At 41.4% G+C, this 23,903-nt stretch overlaps 2 protein-coding genes across 2 annotated transcripts in view; one reads left to right on the top strand and one right to left on the bottom strand.

Annotated features, from left to right (window-relative positions):
* Window positions 1-23,903, top strand: part of LOC311063420 (gap junction alpha-1 protein-like) — a 604,483-nt gene that overhangs the window by 420,975 nt on the left and 159,605 nt on the right. The gene's annotated exons all lie outside the window — the stretch shown is intronic.
* The window catches only part of LOC311063805 (uncharacterized protein), a 196,618-nt gene that overhangs the window by 84,057 nt on the left and 88,658 nt on the right, over window positions 1-23,903 (bottom strand). Inside the window, exons 4-8 of the mRNA XM_084083411.1 lie at window positions 8,705-8,770; window positions 4,794-4,944; window positions 4,189-4,254; window positions 2,683-2,748; window positions 1,941-2,093 (exon numbers count right to left, since the gene is read on the bottom strand). Of these exons, the coding sequence (XP_083939537.1) occupies window positions 1,941-2,093; window positions 2,683-2,748; window positions 4,189-4,254; window positions 4,794-4,944; window positions 8,705-8,770 (502 nt within the window). The remainder of the gene's footprint in view (window positions 1-1,940; window positions 2,094-2,682; window positions 2,749-4,188; window positions 4,255-4,793; window positions 4,945-8,704; window positions 8,771-23,903) is intronic.

The raw sequence follows: 23,903 nt of genomic DNA, 5'->3' as shown, positions 1-23,903 counted from the left end.
GTACTTGGTCACTAAGTATTATTATTTAGCCTTTATAAAAGTGAAGCTCACAACTTGTCTTTTAAATTCACTGTTTGAAACAGGGCTTGAGTTGTTAATGCATAATTGCAAGTTTGCCCTTTTCACTACTGGCTTACATGAAAAAAATACCCACATGGGTCCATTTGGTTTCATTAATGTCTTTTCTAAATAAAGTATTCAATCAAAATACAAAATAGCAGATCTACAAGCTCACAAGGCGGTGACGCGTTGTGAGCTTGTATATCTGCTATTTTCATGAAACATGTTTTGTTTCCAACTAGTGTTGCCATGTATACTAATTATAAGCGACCCCATTTTCTGTAAAGTTGCTTGCAAATATTGGTAGTTGCTTTTCATTTGTTATTATTATTTTGTTGTGAGGTTGTAGATCGGCTATTTTCAAATCGTCTATTTTCAAATAGCCGATGCATATAAAGGTTTATTTTCAAATAGCCGATGCATATAAAGGTTTAAAGTGCTCATATAGCCTAATAGTCACTTAAATATTTGGGCTTGTTTTCATTGACCTGGTTGCTTATTTCTCTCTCAAAAATCTGGCAACCGTTTCATTGTTTAGGCCAACGAAGAAGAAAATGCGGAAGCGATCCTCCTTTCCAAGACCCGTGAAAAAGACACAGTATTATTTTGCGAAAACATTAAGTCATTACAGCACCATAACATGGTTAATACATTTTATTTTGGAATGTACAATACATGAAAATTAAGAGTAATAATGCGACTTGCGTCGATAACTAATGGAGAGCGGACATTACCGCGTTTGGCTAAAAACAGTGTGTTAGTAACGTCATACAAGCTAATTATTAGCCAAATTCGGTTAAGAGGACCTCAATGTTATTTTCAATTCCACTTCACATTAACTCATTTATTTCATATTTACATGCCGAGTTAAGCTCTGACATTTAAGTGATATGTAGCCTGATATTACCAGATTGCTATAGTGGGGTTAGAATATTCTAGACGTTTTTTTTTTTTTTTTCATTTGCTCACTGGAAAATGAGTCAGCCCGAGAAGACTGTCCTCGGGTCCCGGCGGGACACATGTGTCTAGATCCAAACACCATGCATTTGGTTTTAGCAATGTTCAGTGCTAATTTGTTTTCGCCGACCCAATCCGCTACTGATTTAATTTCAGCATTGAGAATATCATTTAACTCACCTACTGTAGATGCTGTACTGTACATGGTTGAGTCATCCGCGTACATAACCACACTAGATTTATTTAATGCCAAAGGTAGGTCATTAGTGAATATCGAAAATAAAAGAGGACCTAAGGAACTTCCTTGAGGAACCCTGCACTGCATCTCCTTACTGTCAGAAAAACTTCCATTAAAATACATCCTATACTTTCTCTTTCACAGGTAACTCTCCATCCAGGCCAGAGCAACAGAATTAAAACCATAGCATTTAAGTTTTCCCAACAGCAAAGCATGATCAATAACATCGAAAGCAGCACTGAAGTCTAACAGTACCGCCCCTATCAGCCTTCTGTCATCCATGCTCTTTAGCCAATCATCTGTTAGAGTGCCCTTGTCTATATGCATGTTGGCAGCTTGTTATCAGACCATTACTTGAGAGATAGTCTTGAATCTGAACATACACAATGTTTTCAAAAAATGACATACATCTGTCACAGTGAGATTGGAAAACCAGTCAGATTGAAAAAGGTTCACTCAGTTTCACCGCCTGAAGGTGCAGGCATCTCATTCAGTCTTAACTCTTTAACTGCCAGAGTATTAGTGTGACGCTGCTTCCAGCAAAAACGAGCGATTTGACTGAGCTTTGAAAAATCATGGAATATTATCCGTGATCGCCGTCCTCACGGAGATCACCTCATACACGCACGTCTCGTAGTATAGGAAAAACTAAATTGCTCGCTGTAATCCGTTGCCACTGACTCACCTGCTGAAGGGAAGAGAGGCCTCTCCATGGAGCCTCGGGAAGGTTTCACATCTGGAGTGTGTTGGTACTTCTGCACTCTTCTGAGTCGTGGTGAGCTTCTTGATGAGACCGCTGATTCTCGACCCCACTACTCTGCCCGGCAACACATGGCCTCTGTTAGGGGAGGGGCCAGAGAGGTGAGACGTTGATTCACTGGCCCTTTGTAACAAGACATATTAAAACATTGACTTTGTCACAAATGAAACAGACATATTAATACATTGACTTTGTCACAAGACATATTAATACATTGACTTTGTCACAAATGAAACAGACATATTAATACATTGACTTTGTCACAAGACATATTAATACATTGACTTTGTCACAAATGAAACAGACATATCAATACATTGACTTCGTCACAAATGAAACGGACATATTAAAGGAATTACAAAAGTACTTTTTTCTCGGATTTCTGTTGTTTTAAAGTTTTTTTTTTTTTAAAGCCACATGTAAACGGTCATAGATCTGGAATGGAGGATCTCGGCCGGCCCGACGCTACCGGATCCCTGTGCATGCAACGAGCCCCTGTCCGTGAGGACGGCGGTCACAGAGAATATTCCATATATTCCATGATTTTTCCAAGGTACAGTAAATCGCCATTTCCACTGGCAAGGGTACGGTAGATGTAAAATGTATTCATTAATTCCTGGCAGTGAAAGAGTTAAGCTAACATGAATTAAAGTTTATAGTTTCTTACTTTGTCTGGGAGTCTGGTTCATTGCTGTGTTCTGGAGACTCTGGTGTCTGTCTCTGGTCGTCACTTCTGGAATCATAACAATCACACAACACTCTGTTTATGACTCATATATTCCTGATGAAGAATCCTTAATAACATGAACTAACATTAAAGACGTGGTGACATGAAAAATACATTTTTAACCCTTTTAGAGCATATCCGTGGTCATAATATGGACATAATATGGACATACAATAATTAATTGCCCAAAAAAACAAAGAATTCTTTTGTGTATTCTTACATCAAAAGCCCCTAAAAAACTATCCTAATTACTTTCTGTCAAATGGAAACGTACAATGTGATGACATACATATGTCACAGTACGATTGGGGGGGCAAGGCTAAAATGTCCAGCTCAAAGGCTAGACCAAAGGGCTGTTGTGTTTTCATCACACGTCCAGTGCAGAGGAGGAGAGCGTGCACCATCGATATATATACGCCTAGTGGCCTATAAGCCTAGTGACGCGAGGTTAGGCTTCAGCTAAAAGCAAACAGTGGCATGTACCTCACGATAATAGCTTGTTTTAAGCCTTCTTTACCCGTGAGTCACTTAGAAAAACTTCCAAAACTATTGAACTCCAGCATATGTGCTTGAGATGAGCATGACTGCGTCCGCACGTCAGTTTAACAGGACTTTGTCTGTCCGGCGGCGTGGCTCACTGATCTGCCTCTCACTGCAAATTAATGAATAAACATAAACATCGTGTGGAAATAAGAATGCTGCAAACCACTAATAAAGCCTTCCATGTGAAAAGCTTTACTGTTAACGTTGATGTTCTCTATAGAGGCTATGCGCGTGACATCATCGTACCCGGAAGTTATGCCGGAACGCCTACTGAGTGGCAAAAAAAACGACTTTCTGGCCTTGACAGCCCATATATCCAAACAGAAAAGTCCTATCCGATTGTATTAAATTATGTTAAACTCACCACCATGGCAGCTTTACGGAAAGCTTGAATTATCCTCTTTCTATCTGCAACGTTTTTCTTTCATAAAAATCCACCGTAGAGACGTGCAGGCGCTTCCAAACTCTGAAGTGTCAGAGTTTGGAAGCGCTCGTTTTCAATAACACAACATCCTGCTGCCTCCTGCATCATGTGACATTTAGAAACAGGTGGTAAGCAGGACCGTTGAGTGATTTACAACAAGCGCTTCCATCCAAACTCCAACGCTCCATGCTGCTCAATGTTTTGCCACTCAGTCTAGATGAGGGGCGTGTCCCGGTGGAAAAGTGACGCAAAATGCATACTCTCTATACGTTCCCGACGATAGTTTAGTGAACAATCAGTGGTTAGCAAAGCTTAGCATGTTTGTCAAGTGAGACGAACGTAAACCTTTTACTTTCGGTCAATGGGCTTGCCTGTTTTTGAAGAATGAGTTTTAACTGTTGCTACAAAAATATAAAATAACAAGTGTGAACCAAATATAGTATAGGCTACAGTAGTAGTAGTAGTTTTCAGTTTCTTACTTTGTCTGGGAGTCTGGTTCATTGCTGTGTTCTGGAGACTCTGGTGTCTGTCTCTGGTCGTCACTTCTGGAATCATAACAATCACACAACACTCTGTTTATGACTCATATATTCCTGATGAAGAATCCTTAATAACATGAACTAACATTAAAGACGTGGTGAAATGAAAAATACAATTTTAACCCTTTTAGAGCATATCCCTGGTCATAATATGGAAATACCTAACAATAGTTGCCCATTTTGTTTGTGTATTCTTACATAAAAAGCCCCTAAAAAGCCAATCCTAATTACTTTCTGTCAAAGGAAAACATACAATGTGATGACATACATCTGTCACAGTGAGATTGGAAAACCAGTCAGATTGAAAAAGGTTCACTCAGTTTCACCGCCTGAAGGTGCAGGCATCTCATTCAGTCTTAACTCTTTAACTGCCAGAGTATTAGTGTGACGCTGCTTCCAGCAAAAACGAGCGATTTGACTGAGCTTTGAAAAATCATGGAATATTATCCGTGATCGCCGTCCTCACGGAGATCACCTCATACACGCACGTCTCGTAGTATAGGAAAAACTAAATTGCTCGCTGTAATCCGTTGCCACTGACTCACCTGCTGAAGGGAAGAGAGGCCTCTCCATGGAGCCTCGGGAAGGTTTCACATCTGGAGTGTGTTGGTACTTCTGCACTCTTCTGAGTCGTGGTGAGCTTCTTGATGAGACCGCTGATTCTCGACCCCACTACTCTGCCCGGCAACACATGGCCTATGTTAGGGGAGGGGCCAGAGAGGTGAGACGTTGATTCACTGGCCCTTTGTAACAAGACATATTAAAACATTGACTTTGTCACAAATGAAACAGACATATTAATACATTGACTTTGTCACAAGACATATTAAAACATTGACTTTGTCACAAGGCATATTAATACATTGACTTTGTAACAAGACATATTAAAACATTGACTTTGTCACAAATGAAACAGACATATTAATACATTGACTTTGTCACAAGACATATTAAAACATTGACTTTGTCACAAATGAAACAGACATATTAATACATTGACTTTGTCACAAGACATATTAAAACATTGACTTTGTCACAAGACATATTAATACATTGACTTTGTAACAAGACATATTAAAACATTGACTTTGTCACAAATGGAACGGACATATTAAAGGAATTACAAAAGTACTTTTTTCTCGGATTTCTGTTGTTTTAAAGTTTTTTTTTTTAAAGCCACATGTAAACGGTCATAGATCTGGAATGGAGGATCTCGGCCGGCCCGACGCTACCGGATCCCTGTGCATGCAACGAGCCCCTGTCCGTGAGGACGGCGGTCACAGAGAATATTCCATGATTTTTCAAAGGTACAGTAAATCGCCATTTTCACTGGCAAGGGTACGGTAGATGTAAAATGTATTCATTAATTCCTGGCAGTGAAAGAGTTAAGCTAACATGAATTAAAGTTTATTACGGGGCCAGAGCTCTGCTCTGGACACGTATTGTTATTGGCAGTATTCTGTCACTTCTTCTTCTGCCACTTTTCGCAGTTCTGGCTGAACCGCGCTGTCGCTTTTTATGAAACTCGGCCATATGGTAGATGGTCATGAAAAACGATCAAAAAATAATTCTCACAATCTTTCGTCCAAAGGTGGCGCTATAGCACTCAATTGAAAGTGCCAACTTTGACCAGGTACAACTCATGCCCTGTTTGACCTACAGCCATGAAACTTGGATACACATATGCGTCTCCTCATGCTGAACAACTTTCACCCTCTGACTTTTGACCTCTGACCTTTAGATCTCCCACCATTTTGAATTATATGAAAAACAGTCATTGGCTCCTAACTTCTGCATTTTTTCACTTATGGAAAATCCGTTGGAAATTTTTGTAGGCAGTGGTCCAAGGTTCAAGTGCTAAACGTTTCGTGCAGATTGCTCAAAAATCCCAGGAGGAGATAGATTTTAACTATTACAGTTTAAAGAAAATTATTCATCTGTGCCTAAAACATACATGCAGACTCACATTTCTTTGAAACTTTGCAGAAATGTACAGGGTCATTCCAAATATCACTGAAACCAATCTTACTCCAATTGGCCAAAAGGGGGCGCTATAGCAATTTTTTGAAAAGGCAGACTTTAAACAGGCATAAGTCATGCCTCGTTTGGCCGAAAGTCGTGAAACTTGCTTACACATGTGCCTTGACTCATGAGGAACACACGTATCGATTTGACCATTAAGCTCCGCCCTTAGATTTTCCGCAATTTTGAGCAGTTTGAAAAATACTTGTTTTTGCCAGTTCTGGCTTAACCGTGCATACGCTTTTTACGAAACTCGGCCATATGGTAGATGCTCATGAAAAACTACCAAGAAATAATTCTCACACTCATTCGTCAAAGGGTGGCGCTATAGCACTCAATTGAAAGTGCCAACTTTGAACAGGTACAACTCATGCCCTGTTTGACCTACAACCATGAAACTTCGATACACACATGCGTCTCTTCATGCCCGACAACTTTCGTGGTCTGACTTTTGACCTCTGACCTTTAGATCTCCCACCATTTTGAATTATATGAAAAACAGTCATTGGCTCCTAACTTCTGCATTTTTTCACTTATGGAAAATCCGTTGGAAATTTTTGTAGGTAGAGGTCCAAAGTTCAAGTGGTAAACGTTTCGTGCAGATTGCTCAAAAATCCCAGGAGGAGATAGATTTTAACTATTACAGTTTTATGAAAATTATTCATCTGTGCCTAAAACATACATGCAGACTCACATTTCTTTGAAACTTTGCAGAAATGTACAGGGTCATTCCAAATATCACTGAAACCAATCTTACTCCAATTGGCCAAAAGGGGGCGCTATAGCAATTTTTTGAAAAGGCAGACTTTAAACAGGCATAAGTCATGCCTCGTTTGGCCGAAAGTCGTGAAACTTGCTTACACATGTGCCTTGACTCATGAGGAACACACGTATCGATTTGACCATTAAGCTCCGCCCTTAGATTTTCCGCAATTTTGAGCAGTTTGAAAAATACTTGTTTTTGCCAGTTCTGGCTTAACCGTGCATACGCTTTTTACGAAACTCGGCCATATGGTAGATGCTCATGAAAAACTACCAAGAAATAATTCTCACACTCATTCGTCAAAGGGTGGCGCTATAGCACTCAATTGAAAGTGCCAACTTTGAACAGGTACAACTCATGCCCTGTTTGACCTACAACCATGAAACTTCGATACACACATGCGTCTCTTCATGCCCGACAACTTTCGTGGTCTGACTTTTGCCCTCTGACCTTTAGATCTCCCACCATTTTGAATTATATGAAAAACAGTCATTGGCTCCTAACTTCTGCATTTTTTCACTTATGGAAAATCCGCCGCTTTTGTTTTGTCGGCAAAGGTCATAAGTTCATGTGTAAAATGTGTTGTGCAGATTACTCAAAAATCCCAGGAGGAAATAGATTTTAACTATTGCAGTTTTATGAAAATTATTCATCTGCCCCTAACACATACATGCAAGACTCACATTTCTTTGAAACGTTGCAGTAATGTAGAGAGTCATTCCAAATATCACTGAAACCAATCTCACTCCAATTGGCCAAAGGGGGGCGCTATAGCAATTTTTTGAAAATGCAAACTTTAAACAGGCAAAAGTCATGCCTCGTTTGGCCGAAAGTCGTGAAACTTGCTTACACTTGTGCCTTGACTCATGAGGAACACATCTATCGCTTTGACCAGTAAGCTCCGCCCTTAGATTGTCCGCAATTTTGAGCAGTTTGAAAAACACTTAAACCCAGGATTTTTCAGCTATTTGCGTGAAACTGTATCATCTGTGTGATCTCCTTTTTCACAGTTACTTGTCTGTTGGGCCAATGGCGTCTCCCTTAAATGAATGCCTCACAATCTCAAGGTCGCCAGTTAAAGCCTCACTTGATGCAGACTTAATTTAAGTTGAATTGCAAACGACATGACTGTATCAATGAATACATGTGCAAATGGTAAAGATAACCTGAAATGCTTATTTGAGAGTACGTTTTTTCAACGTATGACATACTTCATTCTGAAAATAGCTGATCTACAATCTCACAACTTTTCATGGTTTGTGAGCTTGTAGATCGGCTACTTTCACTAGTTTTGGTTCTGAGGAGATGTACAATTTCTTCATTGGTAAATGGTTTGTGAACGAGTGATCTTAGTGTTAGTGAAACAGGGGCTTGGTTCATGAAAGAAGGCAAGAGTTTATGATCTTCAACAGACAATATCAGTCTGGACAAAGCTATAGCACTATAGGTAGTGTTGCAGCCTATTAGTCTGAAGGTTGAGAGTTCGAATCCTGTTAATGGCAGTAGGTTGAGATGTCCAATCAAACCATTATGTTTCCATCTCTCTCTCTCATCAATCTATTGTTTCCATGTCACTCTCTCTCTCTTCAATCTATTCCGTTTCCATGTCTCTCTCTCTCTCTATTCACTGGCCCCGTATTATCGCTGCTTGCAGCTATATTATTTTCTTACTTTGTCTGGGAGTCTGGTTCATTGCTGTGTTCTGGAGACTCTGGTGTCTGTCTCTGGTCGTCACTTCTGGAATCATAACAATCACACAACACTCTGTTTCTGACTCATATATTCCTGATGAAGAATCCTTAATAACATGAACTAACATTAAAGACGTGGTGACATGAAAAATACATTTTTAACCCTTTTAGAGCATATCCGTGGTCATAATATGGACATACCTAACAATAATTAATTGCCCAAAAAAACAAATAATTATTTTGTGTATTCTTACATCAAAAGCCCCTAAAATGTTGAGACTAAAATGTCCAGCTCCAAGGCGTTGCACCGGGACACGCCCCTCATCTAGACTGAGTGGTAAAACATTGAGCAGCATGGAGCGTTGGAGTTTGGAAGCGCTCGTTGTAAATCACTCAACGGTCCTGCGTACCACCTGTTTATAAATGTCACATGATGCAGGAGGCAGCAGGATGTTGTGTTATTGAAAACGAGCGCTTCCAAACTCTGACACTTCAGAGTTTGGAAGCGCCTGCACGTCTCTACGGTGGATTTTTATGAAAGAAAAACGTTGCAGATAGAAAGAGGATAATTCAAGCTTTCCGTAAAGCTGCCATGGTGGTGAGTTTAACATAATTTAATACAATCGGATAGGACTTTTCTGTTTGGATATATGGTCTCTCCCCCGTGCCTCCCCCTGGGCTAACCTTTTTCCTGCAGGAAACCCTGCTACCCCGGGGGCGGCAGTGGCAGCGGGAGGCATACGTAAGTCCGACATCCCATTTCTCCAACTATGTGGCATCCGCGTGCGGTTAGGGTTAGGGTTCGGGTTAGGTATAGGGTTAGTATAGTAAACGTCGGAGGCATGCGCTGTCGGAGGAATGGTCTGTCGGACTAACGTATTGCACCCGTGGCAACCGCGGGGCGGCAGGGGGCGGCAGTGGCTCAGGGGTAGAGTGGCCGGGTAGAGTGAACTGGAAAACCGCAAGGTTCCCAGTTCGATCCCGGGCTGGGGCGCTCCCCTAGAGTTAGTGTGGAAGTGTCCTTGAGCAAGACACTGAATCCCTAATTGCTCCCGATGAGCAGGTTGGTGCCTTGCATGGTTACCTCCGCCATCGGTGTATGAATGTGTGTGTGAATGGGTTAATGGCACAATCAATGTAAAGCACTTCGGATATAAATGCACCATTTACCATTTACCCCCCGCTCATCCTAGGAACACTATGGTTAGCCGCTTAGCTTTAACTTAGTAGCTTAGCTTTAGTAGTAGCTCCCGTTTCGAGCCCGTTTCAGCTCCATCGCACGACGGCACCGCTCACCGAAATACACGGTTTATCCGCGAGCTGGTCGTTGTGTCAGGTTAGTTTATTCACCGCAGGTCTGTCACATAACTGAGAATGAGATACCTTGGCTTGCATCGCCCTCTAGTGTTGCTTACACAGTTCAGCACCAACAGGTGTCAGTGTTAGTATACCAATGGGTAGGCTGATCACAATCAGAGTGAATTGATAACAATATATAACAGGGGGGAGCGCCCGTTTTGTACTGTGGGTGGTGAACTCAAAGAAAACGAGCGCTCATTTTTAAATCAGACTGGTTTTCCAATTATACTGTAACTCTTGAATGAATAGAGAGATTTCATTCACCTGTTTGATTCTCATAGCTCACATTCCTCCAAACACACCTGATTTTAATTACAAAGCTACTCCTTTATGAATCTCAGTCAAGATGACGTCCAGGCGGTGTATTACTCATTTTAAACTTAATTAGCACACTAAAATATGTATCCAAAACATGTTATGTTAGACATAAGCAATGTAGTAACAAACATGCTTCACACTGGCCGTCTCTCTCTCCCTCAGCGTGAGCGACACAAACACTAGGCCTCAGCTGCACAAGATGCAGTGAGTGAGAAACAGTGATGTTACCTTAAGTCTGGTGGTTTGTCTTCATTGCTGGCTGCTGGAGACTCTGTTCCCTCCTCCACTCTGTCCCCAGAGACACTCATCTTCTGGTCTTTAACACATCTATGATGCACAGCAGAGAAGACACACATAAGACAAACTGTGTCAGTGGAAGGGTTTTGATCAACAACTTTGATCCCTATCATCCTGTAACATGTAACCAGGCAACTCGTTTGGAGTTTAAGGACATTTATAAGGCAGAGCAGAGCGACAACAGATGCTAGCCCACACACACACACACACACACACACACACACACACACACACACACACACACACACACACACACACACACACACACACACACACACACACACACCACACACACACACACACACACACACACACACACACACACACACACACACACACACACACACACTGTGTTTCCCCCCTGATTCACATTGTCCCATGATGTTAGAGTTAGGCTTACACATTAGGAAAATATTCAGATTGACCATTACAGGTCTTTAACTCAGAGAGTTAATGGTTCATTACAGGTCTTTAACTCAGAGAGTTAATGGTTCATTACAGGTCTTTAACTCAGAGAGTTAATGGTTCATTACAGGTCTTTAACTCAGAGAGTTACTGGTTCATTACAGGTATTTAACTCAGAGTTAATGGTTCATTACAGGTCTTTAACTCAGAGTTGATGGTTCATTACAGGTCTTTAACTCAGAGTTACTGGTTCATTACAGGTCTTTAACTCAGAGAGTTAATGGTTCATTACAGGTCTTTAACTCAGAGAGTTACTGGTACATTACAGGTCTTTAACTCAGAGTTACTGGTACATTACAGGTCTTTAACTCAGAGAGTTACTGGTACATTACAGGTCTTTAACTCAGAGAGTTACTGGTTCATTACAGGTCTTTAACTCAGAGAGTTACTGGTACATTACAGGTCTTTAACTCAGAGAGTTAATGGTTCATTACAGGTCTTTAACTCAGAGAGTTACTGGTACATTACAGGTCTTTAACTCAGAGAGTTAATGGTTCATTACAGGTCTTTAACTCAGAGAGTTACTGGTACATTACAGGTCTTTAACTCAGAGAGTTACTGGTTCATTACAGGTCTTTAACTCAGAGAGTTACTGGTTCATTACAGGTCTTTAACTCAGAGTTACTGGTTCATTACAGGTATTTCACTCAGAGTTAATGGTTGATTACAGGTCTTTAACTCAGAGAGTTACTGGTTCATTACAGGTATTTAACTCAGAGAGTTACTGGTTCATTACAGGTCTTTAACTCAGAGTTACTGGTTCATTACAGGTCTTTAACTCAGAGTTAATGGTTCATTACAGGTCTTTAACTCAGAGAGTTACTGGTTCATTACAGGTCTTTAACTCAGAGTTAATGGTTCATTACAGGTCTTTAACTCAGAGAGTTACTGGTTCATTACAGGTCTTTAACTCAGAGTTAATGGTTCATTACAGGTCTTTAACTCAGAGAGTTAATGGTTCATTACAGGTCTTTAACTCAGAGTTACTGGTTCATTACAGGTCTTTAACTCAGAGTTACTGGTTCATTACAGGTCTTTAACTCAGAGAGTTAATGGTTCATTACAGGTCTTTAACTCAGAGTTAATGGTTCATTACAGGTCTTTAACTCAGAGAGTTAATGGTTCATTACAGGTCTTTAACTCAGAGAGTTACTGGTACATTACAGGTCTTTAACTCAGAGTTAATGGTTCATTACAGGTCTTTAACTCAGAGAGTTACTGGTTCATTACAGGTCTTTAACTCAGAGAGTTAATGGTACATTACAGGTCTTTAACTCAGAGTTACTGGTACATTACAGGTCTTTAACTCAGAGTTAATGGTACATTACAGGTCTTTAACTCAGAGTTACTGGTACATTACAGGTCTTTAACTCAGAGAGTTACTGGTTCATTACAGGTCTTTAACTCAGAGAGTTACTGGTTCATTACAGGTCTTTAACTCAGAGAGTTACTGGTTAATTACAGGTCTTTAACTCAGAGAGTTACTGGTTCATTACAGGTCTTTAACTCAGAGAGTTAATGGTTCATTACAGGTCTTTAACTCAGAGAGTTACTGGTACATTACAGGTCTTTAACTCAGAGAGTTACTGGTACATTACAGGTCTTTAACTCAGAGAGTTACTGGTACATTACAGGTCTTTAACTCAGAGAGTTACTGGTACATTACAGGTCTTTAACTCAGAGTTACTGGTACATTACAGGTCTTTAACTCAGAGTTACTGGTTCATTACAGGTCTTTAACTCAGAGTTACTGGTACATTACAGGTCTTTAACTCAGAGTTAATGGTTCATTACAGGTCTTTAACTCAGAGTTACTGGTACATTACAGGTCTTTAACTCAGAGTTACTGGTACATTACAGGTCTTTAACTCAGAGTTACTGGTACATTACAGGTCTTTAACTCAGAGTTAATGGTACATTACAGGTCTTTAACTCAGAGTTAATGGTTCATTACAGGTCTTTAACTCAGAGAGTTACTGGTTCATTACAGGTCTTTAACTCAGAGAGTTACTGGTTCATTACAGGTCTTTAACTCAGAGTTAATGGTTCATTACAGGTCTTTAACTCAGAGTTACTGGTTCATTACAGGTCTTTAACTCAGAGTTAATGGTTCATTACAGGTCTTTAACTCAGAGTTACTGGTTCATTACAGGTCTTTAACTCAGAGTTAATGGTTCATTACAGGTCTTTAACTCAGAGAGTTACTGGTTCATTACAGGTCTTTAACTCAGAGTTAATGGTTCATTACAGGTCTTTAACTCAGAGTTACTGGTACATTACAGGTCTTTAACTCAGAGAGTTACTGGTTCATTACAGGTCTTTAACTCAGAGTTACTGGTTCATTACAGGTCTTTAACTCAGAGTTACTGGTACATTACAGGTCTTTAACTCAGAGTTAATGGTTCATTACAGGTCTTTAACTCAGAGTTACTGGTACATTACAGGTCTTTAACTCAGAGAGTTACTGGTTCATTACAGGTCTTTAACTCAGAGAGTTACTGGTTCATTACAGGTCTTTAACTCAGAGTTACTGGTTCATTACAGGTCTTTAACTCAGAGTTAATGGTTCATTACAGGTCTTTAACTCAGAGTTAATGGTTCATTACAGGTCTTTAACTCAGAGTTACTGGTCCATTACAGGTCTTTAACTCAGAGTTACTGGTTCATTACAGGTCTTTAACTCAGAGAGTTAATGGTTCATTACAGGTCTTGAACTCAGAGTTACTGGTTCATTACAGGTCTTTAACTCAGAGTTACTGGTTCATTACAGGTCTTTAACTCAGAGAGTTACTGGTTCATTACAGGTCTTTAACTCAAAGAGCTACTGAGGTCCTTGAAATAAAAATGTAAAAAGTAAATCATAATGATATATATGGATTTGAGGGAATGTTTAGGGTTCTGGGTTGAAGAATGGTCGATTTACTATAACAGTAGTTGCATGCCAGGGTTGTAAACCAAAAATGGCTGATCCACAAGCTCACAACGCGTTTTTTGAAGATCAAATAACAAGGAAGTTATTTCGTGATCACGTGATTTGCTGCTGCTTTGCTTCCCTGGGAGTCAATTGGTGACTCCCAGGTTAGTGAACTGCGCCATCTAGTGGAAAACCACGGATGACAAAATCTTCGTCATTGGCAGGCTGCACCTTAGCAAAATATGACGAGAAATCTCATCATTGGCAGTCAGAGTTAAGGAAAACAATAGCCAGGAGTTAAGAGTATTTCAAACCCCATCAGATACCCAAGGAGAGAGGGGAACTGCCGATACCAAATGGTAAATGGTAAATGGTGCATTTATATAGCGCTTCTATCCGAAGCGCTTTACATTGATTGTGCCATTAACCCATTCACACACACATTCACACACCGATGGCGGAGGAAACCATGCAAGGCACCAACCTGCTCATCGGGAGCAATTAGGGGTTCAGCGTCTTGCTCAAGGACACTTCGACACTAACTCTAGGGGAGCGCCCCAGCCCGGGATCGAACTGGGAACCTTGCGGTTTTCCAGTTCACTCTACCCGGCCACTCTACCCCTGAGCCACTGCCGCCCCTACCAAGACATCACATACTGACCACCTGTCCACTGTACCAAGACATCACAGACTGACCACCTGTCCTCTGTACCAAGACATCACATACTGACCACCTGTCCTCTGTACCAAGACATCACATACTGACCACCTGTCCTCTGTACCAAGACATCACAGACTGACCACCTGTCCTCTGTACCAAGACATCACAGACTGACCACCTGTCCTCTGTACCAAGACATCACATACTGACCACCTGTCCTCTGTACCAAGACATCACAGACTGACCACCTGTCCTCTGTACCAAGACATCACATACTGACCACCTGTCCACTGTACCAAGACATCACAGACTGACCACCTGTCCTCTGTACCAAGACATCACATACTGACCACCTGTCCTCTGTACCAAGACATCACAGACTGACCACCTGTCCTCTGTACCAAGACATCACAGACTGACCACCTGTCCTCTGTACCAAGACATCACAGACTGACCACCTGTCCTCTGTACCAAGATATCACATACTGACCACCTGTCCACTGTACCAAGACATCACAGACTGACCACCTGTCCTCTGTACCAAGACATCACATACTGACCACCTGTCCTCTGTACCAAGACATCACAGACTGACCACCTGTCCTCTGTACCAAGACATCACATACTGACCACCTGTCCTCTGTACCAAGACATCACAGACTGACCACCTGTCCTCTGTACCAAGACATCACATACTGACCACCTGTCCTCTGTACCAAGACATCACATACTGACCACCTGTCCACTGTACCAACACATCACATACTGACCACCTGTCCTCTGTACCAAGACATCACATACTGACCACCTGTCCTCTGTACCAAGACATCACATACTGACCACCTGTCCTCTGTACCAAGACATCACATACTGACCACCTGTCCACTGTACCAAGACATCACATACTGACCACCTGTCCTCTGTACCAAGACATCACAGACTGACCACCTGTCCTCTGTACCAAGACATCACAGACTGACCACCTGTCCTCTGTACCAAGACATCACAGACTGACCACCTGTCCTCTGTACCAAGACATCACATACTGACCACCTGTCCACTGTACCAAGACATCACAGACTGACCACCTGTCCTCTGTACCAAGACATCACATACTGACCACCTGTCCTCTGTACCAAGACATCACATACTGACCACCTGTCCTCTGTACCAAGACATCACATACTGACCACCTGTCCTCTGTACCAAGACATCACATACTGACCACCTGTCCTCTGTACCAAGACATCACATACTGACCACCTGTCCACTGTACCAAGACATCACAGACTGACCACCTGTCCTCTGTACCAAGACATCACATACTGACCACCTGTCCTCTGTACCAAGACATCACATACTGACCACCTGTCCTCTGTACCAAGACATCACAGACTGACCACCTGTCCTCTGTACCAAGACATCACAGACTGACCACCTGTCCTCTGTACCAAGACATCACAGACTGACCACCTGTCCTCTGTACCAAGACATCACATACTGACCACCTGTCCACTGTACCAACACATCACAGACACATACTGACCACCTGTCTGTACCAAGACATCACAGACACATACTGACCACAGACACAATCACCCAAAGAGAGTTTTAAAACATGACTAATGACTAAAGACTCCATATCTGCTGGATGAAGTACAACAATGTGAAAAAACATCAGCAAGATGTGTGAACTGTTGGAATAATACCTTAAATACAATTAATGTGTGTGTGTGTGTGTGTGTGTGTGTGTGTGTGTGTGTGTGTGTGTGTGTGTGTGTGTGTGTGTGTGTGTGTGTGTGTGTGTGTGTGTGTGTGTGTGTGTGTGTGTGAAGTTATGGGAAAGTACGTGTCTCCTGGTCTGTGGAATGTAAAATAAGACTGTTGGCCTATAATGTGCTGTTTTCACTGTTATAGAAATATAAAGTGTGAACCCATAGTCATATTCGTAGCTATTTACATTTGACAGATAAATATTAAGGTAATGACATTTTTTATCGTTGTATTATATTGTATGTATAAAGTAACCAGAGGAGCCAGACGATAAGGAAAGCAGGCTGGGATGAGGGGGGGGGGGGGGGGGGGGGGGACAGGGGGCTGCGAGGTAAATTGAAAGTGCCGGGGATTTTAATCCATTAAGAACGGGAAAGCATCTGTGTCATTTTAAGATTTATTTGGTCTATGAGCTTGTAGATCTGCTATTTTTTATTTTACGTTTTTGAAAAAAAAAAGTTCAAATATATATTTCTATACTATTTAAACTCAAATCATTGCTTCTGGGGATTCTACAAATGTCTTCTAAATCCTAACAGTTTTTAAACTTTGATATACAGGTTGCTATATATCAGTGGTTCTCAAAAAATGTTCATGTCCAGGAGCCCCAAAATGATATCTATTTGTCCACGGACCCCCATCTCAAAATATTGTGTTCCAGGGACCCCCAGAAACAAAGATCTTAGTTACAAAATCAAATATTTCACAATTTTTCAAATATAGCAGATCTACAAGCTCATATATGAGCTTGTAGATCTGCTATATTTCCCCCCAAAAAAAAATAAAAATGTGTGGAAATCTTTGAATACATATACATTTTTAACTCCAATATTTGCTTCTGGGGGTCCCTGGAACAAAATATTTTGAGATGGGGGTCCGTGGCCAATTACATATCATTTTTGGGGTCCTTGACATCGCAACCAAACAACAAAAATGATATGCTTTTAGCCGCAGACCCCCATTTACAAATATTTTGTTCCAGGGATGACCCCCAGAAGCAAAGATTTTAGTTTAAAAAAATCACTGTAAAATAATATATATAATCAAAGATTTGCAACAAGAAAAAAGAAACAAAATGTAAAAAAAAATGAAGATCTACAAGCTCTGAGCTTGTAGATCTGCTATTTTTTAATGGCCCAAAGTATAACATAATAGTTATACTGTAGCTACAAATCTTCAAAATGACACAGATGTGTTACCGGTCTTAATGGTTTAACCCTTTAAGACCTGAAGAAGCATCTGTGTCACTTTTTGATTTGAGCTAAAAAGCATTATTTTACACTTTGGCTATTCAAAAATAGCAGATCTACAAGCTCATAGCGCGGCACCGAGTGCCGCGCTACGAGCTTGTAGATCTGCTATTTTTGAAAAATCTTGAAAATGTGTGCAAATCTTTTAATATATATTGTTTTAAAGCGAACATTTTGAACTTGAATCTTTGCTTCCGGGGGTCCCTGGAACATATATTTTTAGATGGGGGTCCGCGGCCAAATACATGTCATTTTGGGCGTCCTTGACATGGAAAAAACAACCACTGATATTATGGCGACATAAGTTTAAAAAAAAACAGAAGCAAAGATTTGAGTTACAAATGTTCGCTTTTGTAACTCAAATCTCAAGATTTGCAAAAAAAAAATAACGATTTTTCTAAAATAGCAGATCTACAAGCTCATAGTGCGGCACTCGGTGCCGCGCTATGAGCTTGTATATCTGCTATTTTTGAATAGCCAAAGTGTAAAATAATGCTTTTTTTTAGCTCAAATGAAAAAGTGACACAGATGCTTCTTCAGGTCCAAATGCTAGCAGGGGTTATCGGCAGCAAGAAACAATCTGAATTCTTTATGGGAGCGACTTATTATCCGGACACAAAGGAGGTGCGGTCACGCTTGGCGGAGGGCACGCAGGATAAAACAAGATCATAAAAGGCCACAGCCAAAACTTTTTAAACCTGTAGCAATACCTTTTAGCACCTTGTTTCCTGGGACAAGCCTTTTTTCATATATATATATATTTCTAACCCATTCAATCTGGGAACGTGTGTCATTTTAAATTTGAGCTACACAACCATTATTTTATACTTATGCTATTCAAAAAATTGCAGATATACAAGCTCATAGCGCGACACAGAGTGCCGTGCTATGAGCCTGTAGATCTGCCATTTTTTGAAACATCTAGAACATTACATTTTGTGCAAATCTTTGAATATATATTTTTTAAAAGTGAAAACTTTTAACTCAAATATTTGCTTCTGGTCTGGAGGTCCCTGGAACAAAATGTTTTACAAATGTTTGCTTTAGAAATATATATATATATATATATATATATATATATATATATATATATATATATATATATATATATATATATATATTCAAAGATTTGCACAAATTTTCACGATTTTTCAAAAAATAGCAGATCTACAAGCTCATAGCGCGGCACCGAGTGCCACACTATGAGCTTGTATATCTGCTATTTTTGAATAGCCAAATAAAACTAAAATGACAAGAGATGCGTTCCCGAATTGAAGGGGTTAACACTCTCTGGAATAAAAACAAAAGTACAACCTCTGGCTCTGATACTGCCTTGGAGATGATTGCTTATGAAGTTGGACAAATCTCTGCATTGCAGTGTAGAAGGCATTATTAAATATATACTGTAAGTGCAAATGTGTTTTCTGTTCTTTTATCGCTCACTTTAACAATTGTAAAGGGTTCTTTTTGGCTTACGTTACATAACGATGCAGCACAAAAGCAAAGCCAAGAGCATGAAATAGAAATATCTACTGTACTGATTGTCCATCACATTACAGTGGTATAGGAATCCCACAACTGGGCAGCAGGGGGAGGGGGGGTGATCTATGTTGTAATTTGACGTCTAGATCGGTGGTTCTCAAAGTGGGGTCCGGGGAACCCAGGGGTCCTTAGGGGAGGGGTTCCAGGGGGTCCCCAGCAAAAGTAGTTAAAAAAAAACAGGAGACCTGGTTCTGCCAGACCTAAGCCGGACTTCACATGACGTGTCAGCCTGTGTCTTACAGTATAAATACCATCTGTATTTGTACTGTGACATCATAGTGATGTCATGAGTAGTCTATGCCTATTTACTCATGCTGAAGAAACCTAACCACAGACGGACATACCATGTATGGACCAAATGGTGGCAAAGGCTCATGTAGGACATACCTTTCAGGTCTGGCAAAAAACAAGTGTGAATGAGTGAATGGTAATTAAAAAATCACACCTGTGTGAAGGTAGCGGCGCCTTTGATATATTTTGTCATAGATATGTGTTTCTACTAGAGAAACAATATTAAATCTCTGTAAATGTATTTCAAGGCTTCCAGTGGCACTAAATAGTGCCATTGGAAGCGAATCACCAAATGCATTCCAAGGTAAGTGGCAAAAACTGATCTGTCATAGCTGATAGAGTGGGTACCTAAAAAATAAACTTTGTGTGTGCGTGTGTATAAATGTGGTACCAGAAAGATATGTATGTGTTATGAAATAATCTATACAATTTATAAGCTGTACCCAGAGTGTTTATGTTCCGGACTTTTACAGTTTATATAAACCATCTAATTTTGTATTCATGATATAATATTGATGTCATGAATAGTTCCCTTGCCTGACCAATCAGAACGTTGACGGGCCTGACCAATCAGAACGTTGACGGAAAAGCCAGGTATAGAGCAGGACCATCGCCGTTAAAAATACATACAAAAAAAGAAGGGGGAAAAGCATGAGAAAATAAAAATATATACAAAAAAAAACATGAGAAAATACAAATATATACAAAAAAAAAACATGAGGAAATAAAAAATAAACCTTGACATCATAGTGATGTCATGAATAGTCCCCTTGCCTGACAAATCAGAACCTTGACAGGCCTGACCAATCAGAACCTTGACGGGCCTGACCAATCAGAACCTTGACGGGCCTGACCAATCAGAACCTTGACGGGCCTGACCAATCAGAACGTTGACGGAAAAGCCAGGTATAGAGCAGGACCATCGCCGTTAAAAATACATACAAAAAAAGGGGGAAAAGCATGAGAAAATAAAAATATATACAAAAAAAAACATGAGGAAATAAAAAATAAACCTTGACATCATAGTGATGTCATGAATAGTCCCCTTGCCTGACAAATCAGAACCTTGACAGGCCTGACCAATCAGAACGTTGACGGACCTGACCAATCAGAACGTTGGCGAGCCTGACCAATCAGAACGTTGACGGACCTGACCAATCAGAACGTTGGCGAGCCTGACCAATCAGAACGTTGACGGACCTGACCAATCAGAACGTTGGCGAGCCTGACCAATCAGAACGTTGACGGACCTGACCAATCAGAACGTTGGCGAGCCTGACCAATCAGAACGTTGACGGACCTGACCAATCAGAACGTTGGCGAGCCTGACCAATCAGAACGTTGGCGAGCCTGACCAATCAGAACGTTGACGCAAAAGCCAGGTATAGAGGGCTAATATCCGCTCTATACCTAAAGGTATAGAGCGGCTAGCGCCGCTAAAAACAATTACCTATCATTTTTATAATGGACAATTTACTTTTCGGGCAAGTGGGCAAAACCTGTACTTGCCCAACAGGTAAGTGCCTCTGAGACCTTAGTGTCAACCCCTGGTGTGTGTGTGTGTGTGTGTGTGTGTGTGTGTGTGTGTGTGTGTGTGTGTGTGTGTGTGTGTGTGTGTGTGTGTGTGTGTGTGTGTGTGTGTGTGTGTGTGTGTGTGTGTGTGTGTGTGTGTGCGTGTGTGTGTGTGTGTGTGTGTGTGTGACTAACTAAATAACAGCGAGCTCCCCGACCCCCCCCCACTGCCCCAGCTACACTGCAGTCATACAATCCTATTATGACAATAAGTGTAAAAATCAAAGGCATAATGAAGAGCTCCCACCCCCACCTTGGCACAGAGATGTGCCACCACCTGAACCAACATTCTTCCCTAACACAGAGCACTTTAATGTTGAGGAGGTACAGGCTGTGTTTTACATGGCCTTCCTAACAATAAAGCCAGCGGTATAGATGGGGTGACATACGAGACCCTTAAAGCCACGCAGTCATGCCAGATCTTAACATCCATCTTTAATGTCTGTTTGGAGAATAAAAGAGTACCAGACACATGGAAGGGAGCTTTAATCCACCGCATCCCCAAGAAAGACAATATCCCTGAGGATTTAACAACATGGAGAGACATATCTCTCCTGCCTACCATCTACATGAAGTGCATACTCGCCAGAGTCCTCCCCTGGTTGGTGGATGCTGACATCTTGTCCACCAAGCAGAAGGCCTATATCAACAGGCAGGGTATGAATGAACATGTTTTCTGCCTTAAAACAGGGATAGATGACTTTAAACATGAGTCCTGCAAACTGTATTCAGTGTTTCTTGATTTCAGGGATGCCTTTGGAACATTAACTCACAATGTCATGATTAGATCTTTGGAGGAAATACAGCTACCCCAACTATTTATTGACATAGTGAAAGATGTTTACAGAGACTCCTTTATTCAAGTAATTTGTGGAAAACAACTAACACAACCAACACCTCTACAGATAGGCATTAAGACTGGCTGCCCATGGAGCGCAGTAAATTTCATAATTGCCACTAACCAATGGATAAAGTGGATGTGTGAATGTGCCCCCCATGGTGTAATCTCCCCCAACCCTGTACAGGGCTATGCAGATGACATTTCATTAGCCTCTAGAGAAGAGCACCATTAAGACCATGCTCGCCAGGACAGATACGTTTCTAGAATGGTCAGGCCTAGAGGTTAAAAACACGAAATGTGCCGTTTTGTATGAGAGGAGAAGTGGCGGGAACAGGTGGTATCACTCGAGAACAGATACACCCCCAGTGTTTACAATAGCATCGGAACCTATACGTGTGTACTCCCTTCACGAGACATACAATTACCTAGGACATAAAATTAACATCGCAGGTGAATGGCAAGAGCAAGTTGACAACATCCTGTCTGAGTATACAGCTAGGCTGGACCTGGTTGACAGATGTCCACTGCCCCTGTCCATGAAGCTGGAAGCTGTCAGACAGGTGGCGCTTTCCAAAGTACCAAGTTCCAAACACCTGTTCTCCAATGTCCACATCAAACAAAAGGTACTGTATGAGATGAACAACAAAACTGTGAGCCTGGTGCGAAAATGGTTTGAACTCAATTCACACAGTACACGCGACATTATCTTTCCTCCACAGTGGGAGGGAGGATTGGGGCTGCCAAACGTGGAATGGATTTACACCAGCATGCGGATTTCACATCTTCTGAAAATGCTGAATAACAATGACAAGGATATCAGGGAGCTGGCTCGATCCTCCCTGTTCCTGGACCTCAGGAGGCGTAAGGTCCCACTGGCCAGGGAGTCAGAGCCCCATTTCCTCGGATTCAGGAGGAAACCCAGCGGAAAACTCGACACCCGTTCCGCTGGTTTTGGTGTCTGGTGGTCGGACTGGCCAGACCTGAACGACCTCTGTGTCCGCACTGGAGTGTCGTTAGAGTGGGTGCGGTCTGACTCAGAGACTGTGAGGGTCTCAGAGGACATTACAACTGACCCCCTCACCCAGGGCAGGGCAACAGTCACCTATGCTGGTCACAGTCACCTGCTAACAGCTACAGGTGCCAGACGAGTCCTCATGGATCTACACCAACATCAACAACAACAACACTGGACTGGACTAAAACTCCAAGGGAAACTCGCCTGTCTTCCCTATGCTGATCACTCTGTCTCACACTCATTCCTTAAGAACACTGCACTCAATGAGGACATCATCACATTCACTATAAAAGCCAGACTACAAGTCCTTCCCACCAGACTCAACCTTTCCATATGGTTTCCCACCAGTCAAGCTCCTCATTGTCTGCACCACACCACAGAACAGATCACTGAAACACTGTCACACATCTTGAATGGCTGTTATGCGTACAAAGAGATGTACATTGCACGCCACGATAGAATAGTGGAACTCATCTCAAAGGACATATCAAAAAATCATGCACCCTCAGTGAGAATGTACAAACATTTCCTGTTCATTTCAGAGAGGTGTTTGTATTAGAGATAGCCTGCACCTTTGACCCTAGCCTAGAGGAGGCCTTTATGACCAAGGTCATTAAATACCAACCACTTCTACATACCATCTCAGAGCTGTGCTATAGGTGCAGACTATTTGTTTTTATATTTGGCAGCCTAGGACAATATACCCACAGACTGGTTGTTAGAGGGTTAACTTCCAACAACTTGGGATGCCCAAAAAGGAGGCAAAAAGGTTGGCAAAGTTCTGCTATAATTGGCAGCCGCCACATATGGCGGAGACGCTGTTATACTTATACCCATAGAGAAACTGAGTGACATGCTTATTGTATCATGAAGACGTATTC

The sequence above is a fragment of the Gymnoscopelus microlampas genome, assembly GCF_963454915.1.
Source record: "Gymnoscopelus microlampas genome assembly, chromosome: 16".
NCBI classification, from domain to species: Eukaryota; Metazoa; Chordata; class Actinopteri; order Myctophiformes; family Myctophidae; genus Gymnoscopelus; species Gymnoscopelus microlampas.
Note: the sequence above shows the minus strand (reverse complement) of the source record. Positions and strands in the feature narration are given on the sequence as shown.